The 12047-nt window shown below is 34.1% G+C and overlaps 1 protein-coding gene across 1 annotated transcript; it reads left to right on the top strand.

Annotated features, from left to right (window-relative positions):
- Positions 1-655: 655 nt before the first annotated feature.
- On the top strand, positions 656-10352 carry LOC132055473 (very-long-chain aldehyde decarbonylase CER1-like). Its single transcript, XM_059447321.1, has 10 exons — positions 656-940; positions 1649-1875; positions 4094-4326; positions 7036-7255; positions 8106-8481; positions 8574-8681; positions 8969-9169; positions 9254-9352; positions 9690-9863; positions 9963-10352. The coding sequence occupies exons 1-10, from the start codon at positions 881-883 to the stop codon at positions 10143-10145; spliced, it is 1881 nt and encodes a 626-aa protein (XP_059303304.1). The 5' UTR covers positions 656-880; the 3' UTR covers positions 10146-10352.
- The last annotated feature ends 1695 nt before the right edge of the window (positions 10353-12047 follow it).

Genomic DNA, 12047 nt, shown 5'->3' with positions numbered 1-12047 from the left:
CCAAAATCGTAACAGGGATATTTTTAGCCCTCACTACTAAAAAATCTCTATTTTCCCACTGATTTCCCACTGGAAATGTTTAGTGGCTATTTCCCACTGAAGTCGGTGGGAAAAACTTAAATAGTAGTGTTTTCATACGGAAAAAACTAAGAAGTTTCTCAGCGTTTCAGTGTGGACCTGTTTCCCACCATGCGTTTACCTAGTGAGTTGGTTCGATGGTAATGAGGTGAAAAATCATGTTTTATACCACAACTTTCCCCCTGAATGTCGGTGGGAAAAATATCTTTTTCTAGTAGTGCCTTTTCCCAAAGTAGAGGGGTATTTTTTTACCCTTTTCCCTTCAATAAAAGTGCATTACAAAAAACAATAAGTAATTATAAAGGTGTAAAAATCTCACTAATGTAATAGTAAAAAAGTTAAAAACAACGCACATACTGTCATACTGAACTTAGATTAAGATTAAGTAGATCTCGTTAAGTAAAAGCCCAACGAGCGGGCCTAGTTACTCAATCATTAGATCCACTCAAATCACTTAAACAAGGTCGTGGTCAATTAATTATTTGTAACAACGGTCACAGATATTCCACATCCAAAATTAGACCTATGCATGGTGGAAAATCTTCGGAGAGAATTTGTGCAAGCTGGAGCCTGCAAATTAAAGATGAATAGTAAAAGTGATTGTTGCAGGATCAAGGTTGTGAAAGCGACACGTGGACACCTACTACAAGGGAGCGTTGAGAGCATATTAATGACAATATTTACTCTGCCTTTACACGAGAGTTCTATATAGTGCATTCCTATTATCATAGCAAAGGCAGAGCTAGTAAAGCTTGGAGTGCTGATTAGTTTAACAATCTTTTGGTTATCAAATACAATCAACATGGCTACTAAACCAGGCATTCTCACGGAATGGCCATGGACATGGCTTGGGAATTTCAAGGTACTCTTCCTTAATTTCTTTACGAGGTTTATCTTGAATTCAATCTCTTTATAATTCTCCTTTTCATAGTCCAAATATCTCCGTAGAGAGTAAACTATATTCTTAAACATGTATGCTTAAGAGTTAATGGTAAAAAACAAACGTCAACTATCATTTTTTTGTGAGTTTCGGCTTGCATTATTAGTTATTATTTTTATTTTAACTATCGCCCATTTATGTATTAAAATATATCGAGGCTGTTAAATGCATTATAATTAACATTTAACTATATAGAACACGTACGCACTAGCGTGTTTTTAATACGTAGATGGTGATAGGTCGATTGGAAAGGAAAATATACGATAGTTGAGTCTTTAAATGAAAAAAAAAAAAAAGATAATTTAGGTGTGATTTGGACCATTATCGTTATATTTAAGTTGTGGGTTTTAAGGAACTATCTTCTTCTGTTTCTCTTCCGCTAATAAGCATTATTGCTTGAATACGTAAAAGGAAAGAGACCGATATGTGGTATATTGCACTTTGCACAAGTCCCGGCGTTAATTACCACTAATTCTAGTAGATTATTCTCTAATGCACAGCAGCCACTAAGTAGTATCACCACGTGTTGCTGTTCTTTTTCTCTTTTCTAATAATTTCAACAATCAGTTTATGTTGAATTATATGTCATCAATATTATTATTGACAGTGCTTTATTTTGTTTGAATGTAGTACGTTGTTTTGGCACCATTTGTGGCCCATAGCATCCACTCATTCTTCATGAGCGAAGATGAAAGCAAGAGGGATTTTGCATACTTAGTTATATTCCCATTTCTACTAGTCCGAATGCTTCACAACCAGATATGGATATCCTTATCTCGCTACAGAACTGCAAAGGGTGATAATCGAATTGTTGATAAGAGCATTGAATTTGATCAGGTTGACAGAGAAAGAAATTGGTACGTACGTAGCCTTTACATAGCATGATGTTCAACAAGGCTTCTAGAAAACTTATTACTATACTCCCTTACATACCATTTTTTTTCTTTTAATGAAAGAGTACTATTTTCTTCTGGAGAGTGAAAGTGTCTCGTCACACTTCAAATAAAACTTATAAGTTATATTCTCCGACCCAATTTATGTCACACCTTTCGGATTTCTAGAATCAAACGAGTCTTTTTTTTACTGCAATTTTTTCACATGCCTTTTACATATTTATGATTGTTAATTAGTGTGACTTATAGTATTTCTTAAGTAATTTTCAAATATGTGAATTTTATTTTAAAGAACTTGAAAATTTTATGTCAAATTCACAATCAAATTTAATAACTTTGACTCTGAAAAACTAAACTATGCCACATAAGTTAGGACATAAGAAGTAAGTGTTTTATTGAATAGTGGCTATGTAAGTGTTTTATTGAATAGTAGCAGAAACTGTTTTTTTTATCTGTAACAACAGCTAAATTTGGAGCAATTGAGATATAACGAAGTGAGCCCGTTATCTTTTTATTTAATTCCCCACCATAGAAAAGCACCTGCCTGAGCTATTATTAGACGGCAATGCAGGAATGAGCCCGTCCTCTCTCCTATCACGTGATAACGTTGTGGCAAAATTTAAGAGCCTTAATTATTCTGTCAGAAACTTTTGGCTCTACCTAAGATATTTTTAATTGAGGGATTGCATAATAGGCCCAAAGCTCCAATCGGAGTTGGTGGGGGCATACATCAAAGTTAGTTTTGTGAAAAAGACATTATCTCTATCCTTGCATGGGAGTACAGACACAGCATTCAATAAGCAGCCCGTACGCGGCGCATAATTAAATACTCCACCTTGTAGCTATAAGGACCAATTTTGTGCACAACTTTCCCGAAGTATAGAAATGCTATAAGGACCAATTTTGTGCCCAACTTTCCCGAAGTATAGAAATGCTATAAGGACCAATTTTGTGCCCAACTTTCCCGAAGTATAGAAATTTTATCAAGCGATATTAGTTAAAATACACCTAAATTATCATTTTGTTGCGAGTTTCATACCTCACATATCAAAAGTTTTCTTTTCCTACATGAACTATCATCACTATGTATTAAAACACACTTAGTTGAGTAGATAATCGATGATAGTTCAAATATCAAGGTGTATTGTAATACATATCAAAACTGGAGATGTGCTTTAATACACAAATAGTGATGGTTCTGGTAGAAAAAAAAGAGCAGCTGATAATTGTTGTGTGAAACTCGCTAAAAAATAATGGTAATTCAATTGTGTTTTCACCATTAAATCTTCCAAAGCTAAAGATGTAATCTTGGAAATCTTATCCACTCTCGTTCTGTCATCCTTGAAGCTTTATCTTCTAAGAATTGAAAATTTTGCACTAGGACATGTGGGCATGTCCTGGCATCTTGCATGCACGAAAACTAAGTTGTTAAATTGAACTTGTACCAAGACAGTCATAGAGCCAGAAGTTTATGCATGCCTAGACGATTTAAAAGTAAAAAAACTAATGTCTTGAATTTGTAACTTACAACAGCTTTTAAACCCCCTTTATCACTATATACTACAATTATCCCTTGTCCCATGAAAATTCAACAATCCGTATATAACTAACAAAATTATTTTGCGCTAGTAACTACCAAAAAAGCAGAAATAAGCTGTGAATGTCATCGCTAAATTACTCATAACAAAGAGAATTTTTAAATAATATGTCGGTAATTCGTACCTAAATATGATTACGAAATTTGTCCGCCGTTAATCGTGTTTTCTGAGTAGTGGCTATTTATTCAACCCCTTACAAATATCTAGCTTCGGCCCTTTCCAAAATGGTCCCAAGAAGAGGAAATTAAAATGAATATAACTAAGGAAGTATATATATATATATATATATATATATATATATATATATATATATATGCTAAATAGGATTAGTAGTGGATTTTCCTATTTAGCTACGGAATTTGTTCATCGCTAATTCTTGTATTTTTAGTAGTGTGTGTGTATATATTCCGTAGGTAAATAGGAAAATCCATTACCAATCCTATTTCGCACCAAATAGTGTAAATAATCATAAAATTATGTTAACTACAAGTAATTTCGTGATGAATTAGCGATGAAGTTCATAACTAATTTTTGTTTTCTTTACAGTGATATATAACATGGCATAACTTATTTAATATTTACAGGGATGATCAGATCATACTTAACGGACTGTTGTTCTATTATGGATATATGAAGTTGGAGCAGTCTCATCATTTGCCTTTCTGGAGGACTGATGGAATTATTATGACAGCCTTACTCCATATTGGTCCTGTTGAATTTCTCTACTATTGGCTTCACAGAGCTTTACACCACCACTTTCTTTACTCTCGCTACCATTCTCATCACCATTCATCCATTGTTACTGAACCCATTACTTGTAAGTCATCCTCCATTTCAACAATTACATTGATTAATTTCCAAAAGCATGATTTCTATTACTTCCTCTGTTGCATAACTCTCTTTTTCCTAGTATGTTCCTAAAAGAATGACATATTTATAAATTAAAAAATTTAACTTTAAACTTCATATTTTATAGCCATAGAAATATCATGACATATTGTGCACCACAAAATCTTTAGTATGTCCTAGAATTCTTTTTCTCTTAAACTTCGAGCTAATCAAATACCATTACATAAAATGAAAGGAAAGAAGTCTTTTTGTTAGCAGATTAGAGGTGGAGGTAGAGTAGATGACACAAGTTCGGGAGAATCTAGTAGTTTTGATCCAAACTATATATTTATCTTAAAATAATCGATTTAACATGTATAAATTATTAACTTAGAACCCAATAATTCAAAAGAGATTCATAACACATATTAGAACCTCCTAGAGTTAATAATAGTACTCCTTATGTACCATCTCATGTGACACGCTTTTTGCTTTAGTATATTAAAAAAAGAATGACTCATTTCAACAATATGACTTGTTAGGACCCTACTCGCCGCTCATTTAAAATGAAAAGATATGGAACACTCAATACTGTGCATTTAAAAGCATACTTTTCATACTTCGTATATATTTGGTTGCGTCTTCTTTAATTTTTAAAATTTCATGTCCAGTAAACACCATCATATAAATTAAAACAAAAGTACTCCCTCCGTCCCAAAAAGATTGTCTTACTTTCCTTATTAGTTTGTCCCAAAAAGATTGGCACATTTTTATATTTAAAAACAATTTAACTTTATGAGATGATTTCTTTCGATCGTCATCATTACGATATCAAAACATTTTGCTTTAATTAACACATTTCAAAAGTCTTCTTTATTTCTTAAATTTCGTGCCAATTCAAACTAAGACTATATTTTTGGGACGGAAAAAGTAATAATTAGACCTAGTAGGACAGACCCTCACAAGACGTTCGGACATAATTAATTAACTATTTATATGTGAATTTATCAACACATTACTCCCTCCGTCTCATATTACTTGTTCACTTTACCCTTTACACACCCTTTAAAAAGTCATAAATAAAAGTGTACTTTTACTATATTAATCTTATCTCGCTCCATTAATTGCACTCTAATCAATGTTAGTTATTTTCAAAAACAATTAATGTCAAGGTCAAAATAGGAAAAAATTAATTAATTCTATCTTGATTTTCTAAATAGACAAATATTTTAAGACGAATATTTTTAGTAAAGTGAACAATTAATATGGAACTGCGAGAGTATTAATTAACTATTTATGTGTGGGTTCATCAAGACATGCCTGCTAGCCTGTTCTCTTCCAAGTTTCAACTTTACACGCAGCTGGCATCCCACGATATGCAACAACATGTCTTAAGAGCATGTTTGGATGAGCTTAAAAAAGCGACTTAAAATTTAAACGGCTTATAAGTCAAAAAATAAGTTGATGTAGTCCAACTTATTTTTTTAAACTTATAAGTTGTTTTCGAACATTTATAACCGCTAGATAAGTTAAGCCAAACAAACTCAATTAATTTTTGGGCTTTATTTTAAGACAAATAACTTTACGTACAACCTAAACACTCAAAAAAAAATAAAATTTTATGCGCAACTTATAAGCCAATCCAAACGGGCTCTTAAATGTTTTCATTTTTCAACTGCATATCAATTAGGAAAACGACAGTCCATTTTAATAGCTATTAATTTTGGCAGTCTACCTTTGTAGAGGAATTTGTTTCACCTAAAAAAGTATTCGCGCATTAAAATTATGTCCCACTTACAGAGGGCTGCACGTTATGAAGGGCCCAAAAATGCACCTACTCGATTTATTTTTGAAGAAGAACCTGAAAGCAACACAGGTAGGCTGAAGTTAATAGGTAAGTTGCAGGATTGCCCTTCGCTGGGGTGGTCTTTAATTTCCCCCTTCAAATGGCCATTTTAATTTTTTCTTAATCGCTAAAAATTTCATTTCGATTAACTCCCGCTCAATCAAACATTAAAAAAGAATCGCAAGGCAGAGTTTACCTTCAGGCAAAATTCTGCCTTGCGAAATTCATTTTTTTCTTTTTCCTGAGTTGGGGTTCGAGCCGCTGGCAGAGTATTAGGCAGAAGGGTAAAATTAAAGACCACCAATTTAACGGACAAAAATTTAAGACCACCCCAAGAGAAGGGCAATCTGCGCAAAAAAATGAAGTTAATATCTCAAAAATGTTTTCTTGCATTTAATCACACAAAAAAAAAAAAAATCTCCACATTTTTATAATTAGAATATGTCACTGTATATTACTTGGCTCTTTGTGACTATTTAAATTGGCCTGATCTATCAATATATAGGTGGTTAGAAAAGTTGTAGTTTTTAAATACCCTATGAACTTTTTCGATGGGGAGTTTTAAGGGGTATTTATTCCATTTAAAGAAAATTCAGGTGATAATTGAACAAGCTCAAAATATAGTTGTGTAACTGTAAATACGAGACAAGTTAAGAAGTACTTATACTTTTCTCCAAAGTGGAAGTTCTTAACATTGATAATACATGGACTAATAAGTCATATTTCCTAACATATGGACGGTTGCAATTATAATGTTAGCCTCTCAAAAGAATAAGAAAAATGCAAACCATGTGGTATTTATTATTTGCATTCAAAAGTAAATTTCTGTTTTTTTGTTTTTGTTTTTGGCAGCTGTGATTCATCCATTTGCAGAGCACATAGCATACTTCTTGTTGTTTGCCATACCACAGCTCACAACTGTGCTAACGGGGACTGCTTCAATAGTTTCATTTGGTGGATATATCACTTATATTGATTTTATGAATAACTTGGGACATTGCAACTTTGAGATCATTCCCAAGTGGATGTTCTCCATCTTCCCTCCTCTCAAATACTTGATGTATACACCCTCGTAAGTCTCTTATTCCTCTACCTTTATTGGTCATATCATTTATCTTCATTTGGTGCACCAATATACTGTCCTTTATTCATCAATATTATGCATGCACGTAGCTACAAATGCTTGTATGTAGAAAGTTAGGAAGATCGATCATATGGTTAATTAGGTATTGTATCAACAAAAAGTTAGACGTGTCTTAATGTTATGTGATAAGTTTTGACCAATAATGTGCTTGTGCGTTACTAGTTTTTCTTTATGATCAAATCTTAAAAGATAGGAGTACATCTCGGACCATCTAATACTTTAAGATGTCGTATTATATAGCTCTGTTGTATAAGAGGTGAATTTTAAAAGGAATTTTAAGGAGCCCAAAAGTATTTAATTTTCACATAATGCAGAGATAGCAATGAAAAGAATTAGGCAAGGCTAATAAAAAATGAGATAGATGGTTGATAACTAATGAAGTACAATTTAATGTTACCACCAAAATCTTTATCTTATTTAGAACTGCCATATCTATTAAATTATATTTGATCACTTTCTCTAAAAACTTAACTATTAGATATGTACTTATTTATGTTCCTTGGGTCAAGCTAAAGCATTGAATATATGGATGGGTATCAAGCCAGATACAGCCCTTACGGGTTTGTCCAAACAATATTATTAGGCTCGGAAGTATAAAATACATAAAAAGTATAGAATTTTAAACTAGTAACAATTACTCGAGGAAAAAAGAAAATTGAAAGTTAAAAAAGTTTTTATATCTTCATGAAGAATTGTGCGTCATAGAAGTTCTCAAATTTCTGAAGAATTTGATTTTCCTCAATGAATTCAGCTAACTGCAGTTATTTTGATTACACAGGTACCATTCACTCCATCACACTCAATTTAGGACGAATTACTCACTTTTCATGCCAATGTATGATTATATCTACGATACATTGGACAAATCTTCAGACACATTATATGAAAAATCACTTGAAAGGCAAGGCAAATCGCCAGATGTGGTGCATTTAACACATCTAACAACCCCAGAATCCATTTACCATCTCAGGCTAGGGTTTGCTTCTTTTGCCTCAGAACCCTACACTTCTAAGTGGTATTTCTGGTTAATGTGGCCTGTCACATTGTGGTCTATGATGGTTACTTGGATTTATGGTCACACATTTACTGTTGAGAGAAATGTGTTCAAGAATCTCAATTTGCAAACTTGGGCAATCCCCAAATATCGCGTACAGGTAAGTACTTATACTAATAATTATTGACATTTTCATTATGTTTACTAGTACTATTTAATTTTTTATTAGCCTAACTGTTGATTTCATTCCAGTACTTCATGCAATGGCAAAGAGAGACGATTAATAACTTGATTGAAGAAGCTATCATGGAAGCAGACCAAAAAGGCATAAAAGTTTTGAGCCTTGGACTCTTAAATCAGGCAAGTAAAGTAACATATATATCTAAGATTAATTTGGACCCATTTGGCCATGAGAAATTCACACTTTTTTCCGGTAATTTTTTTTCACTTTATAAACAATCAAATATTCTTTGTAAAAACTATAACTAAACACAATTTCATCTCCAACTCCAACTTCAAAATTCCAAATAAAGTGAAAAAAATATTTGATTTTCATGGCCAAATGCCTACTTATAAAGTAATGCTTATTTTGTACATTTTGAAAATTTAATCTTATGCTTGTATATATGTACATGAAACTTTTGCAGGACGAGCAACTGAATAATAATGGTGAGCTTTACATAAGAAGGCATCCTCAAATAAAAGTGAAGGTAGTAGATGGAAGTAGCCTAGCTGTTGCTGTGGTCCTAAACTCAATTCCCAAAGGAACCACCCAAGTGGTCCTTGGAGGACATTTGTCGAAAGTTGCTAATGCCATTGCCCTTGCGTTATGCCAAGGAGGAGTAAAGGTCTCTTTAAACTGTTGACACTATACACTGAATTAATTTCCTCACATTGGTGTCCCATTCTCTCATTTATTATGATTGTGATAGGTCGTCACATTGCGAGAAGAAGAGTACAAGAAGCTCAAAGCAAGTCTTACTCCTGAAGCTGCAACTAATTTGGTTCCCTCAAAAACTTATGCTTCAAAGGTATAAACGCCAAAAAGAAATGAAAAGATTGTTAATCTTGATTATTCATTAAAAAACAACACTACTATAAAATCCCTATTTTCCCACTGAAAATATTTAGTGGTTATTCCCACGGATATTTTGATTGAATTAGTGAGAAAAGAAAAAATAGTAGAGTTTTCACACGAAAAAATTAGGAAGTTTCCCAGCATTTCAGTGAGGTCCTGTTTCCCGTCGTACGTTATGGCAGTGAGGGGCGGTTCGGTGAGAATGAGGTGGAAAAATCATGTTTTATAACACAAACCTCCTATACATACCGGAAAAAAAATGTTTTTTATTAAAGCATTGTTTATTGCAGATATGGCTAGTAGGGGATGGATTGAGTGAAGATGAACAATCGAAAGCACCAAAAGGAACATTGTTCATTCCATTTTCACAATTCCCACCAAGAAAAACACGCAAGGATTGCTTCTACTTTCACACACCAGCAATGATTACTGCAAAACACTTTGAAAATGTGGATTCTTGTGAGGTTAGAATCATTCTACAATTCCCTTAATTTCTTTTTTCTTAATTTGATCCTTTTTATTGATCATTAAGCATCTCAACTTTCTTCTTTTTATACCAATAGAATTGGCTACCAAGAAGAGTGATGAGCGCATGGCGAATAGCTGGAATTTTACACGCACTTGAAGATTGGCATGAGCATGAGTGTGGGAACATGATGTTTGACATCGAAAAAGTGTGGAAAGCGAGTCTTGATCATGGTTTTCAGCCAATAACTATGGCTTCTGCTTCTGAATCAAAGGCTTAGGTCAGACTTTTATTTAGTAATATCTATAGCCTGGGTGTGGTGGCATATGAGTTTACGAGAAGCTTACTAAAGTACCAGCTTGATATGAAATCTTATAATTGCTCCTATTATGTAGGACCTTTTTCTGTTTCCTTAAGAATTTCCTATCTTGTTCTGTGGATGTATGACTGTATACATTGCTTCTATTCTATAAGATGTATGCTTTTTAATAAACATTTGGCTTAATATATATTATCCAACGGACATGAAAAGTCTCAATTTGTCATTGATTTCTAATGGAGTTTTAATGTGATGATAACTTTAAATTATAGTTAAAAGTTCAGGGGTATATTTGGACCGTTTTAATCGGCACGTGGAGTCAATCATAGCCATTTTGCTGACTACAAGTCTGTGCCACCCACTACATACCCAATCAAACTGCGAATTTTTCAATTCAAAATCAGGGTGTATCCCTTTGCCCCTTGTAACCTATTTTGGTATTAAAATCATTGATTGATGTGGTTTCTAACTGCCAAATTGTGTCTACTCTTTTCAAAATCCCCGCCCACATGCTAACCTCCTCACACTCTCTTTTTCAATCCTCTCTTCTCTATGTTTCATTCGAATGGCAAGAAAACCTCTAACTTATAACTTCTCAAAATTCATACCATTCCACAATGTCGATCTCATAAAACCCTTCACAATATGTTCCCATTGAGTCTTACCGGACCACACCTATTGGTGATGCGTTTCCCTCAAACTCCCAAACTCCCCAAAGCGAGATTCCCCAGAGGCCCTAAACCTGGTCAAGAACAAGACGTCTCGAAACTTGTTGATGAAGAGTCTGTGTCCAATAGGCCAGCAGGCAACGAGGCAGTGATTCCGGGGGGGGGGGGGGGGGGGTTGTGGGGGAAGATTGATGATAATTAAGGAGTTAGGCACTCAGGCTAGCGATGAAAAAAAAAAATTGGTAGTTGAAAAAGAAGGAGAAGAGGAAAATGACGTAAATGATGCAGAGAGTAAGGGCAGAGATGTTGGTTTGATCGTACAGACCCCTGGACAAAAATTAGGTTCTTCTCTGGTGCTGTTGAGGTAGAAGATGTATTTGTTGTCACTAAAAATGTTCAAGAGAATGTAGATGTGAGTTCTGTGAATGAGGGAGTTGGCCAGTACTAACAAAAAATATGATTCTTTGGACAAAGATGCTAAGGATGTTGGTGAGTGTAAGAAGGCTGAGACAACTGACAAATAACCCGTTTTCTTGGGTGGCAGTCCATTTGAAACTTAGAGGCAAAAGGTAAAAGAAGAGAGTGATGAGGAGAACATAACCCTGGCTAAGAGGATGGTTATTTGGAAGAAAAGAGCAGAGGCTGAAGGTGTTAAGTTTACTGGAAGACTTGTGAAGCATTGGAAAGTAAGAAGAAGTTACAACCTAAATTTTGGCTACTGCAATTGTGAAAAAGAACTCCTAACACTAGGAGTAAAACGAAAGCTCTGCTTGAAAAGGTTGTTGAAGCAAGCAAGAAGAATAGGGGAGAGAGAGAGAGAGAGAGACAGAACAAAATTTGGTTTAAGGAATGAGTCTGATGTAGGATGTAGAGGCTATTGATTTGGAGAGTGAGGAAGAGTAAAAAGTGGAGGAAACTCCCCTGATGCGAAAAGCAAAATCAGGGTCATCTGAAACCACTGCCAAGAATAAGAGGACTCCAAAGAAGAGAAAGGAAACAGATCCTATTTAGGAAGGGACCAGTTCCAAAGAAAAGAAAATCCAAGAAAAAGTTTCCATTATTTGCAAAGATATATGGTTTAGTGGACGAGTAGTCTTGAAGGGCATGTTAATCGATCCTGAGATCGTAAAAGAACAAGGGATGAAAAAGCTTAAAGAAAAGGTGGATTTTTAAAAGTGGATACATCTGTTTCTTT

The sequence above is a fragment of the Lycium ferocissimum genome, chromosome 1, assembly GCF_029784015.1.
Source record: "Lycium ferocissimum isolate CSIRO_LF1 chromosome 1, AGI_CSIRO_Lferr_CH_V1, whole genome shotgun sequence".
Taxonomy (NCBI): Eukaryota; Viridiplantae; Streptophyta; class Magnoliopsida; order Solanales; family Solanaceae; genus Lycium; species Lycium ferocissimum.
This window is presented reverse-complemented; position numbering and strand designations above follow the sequence as displayed.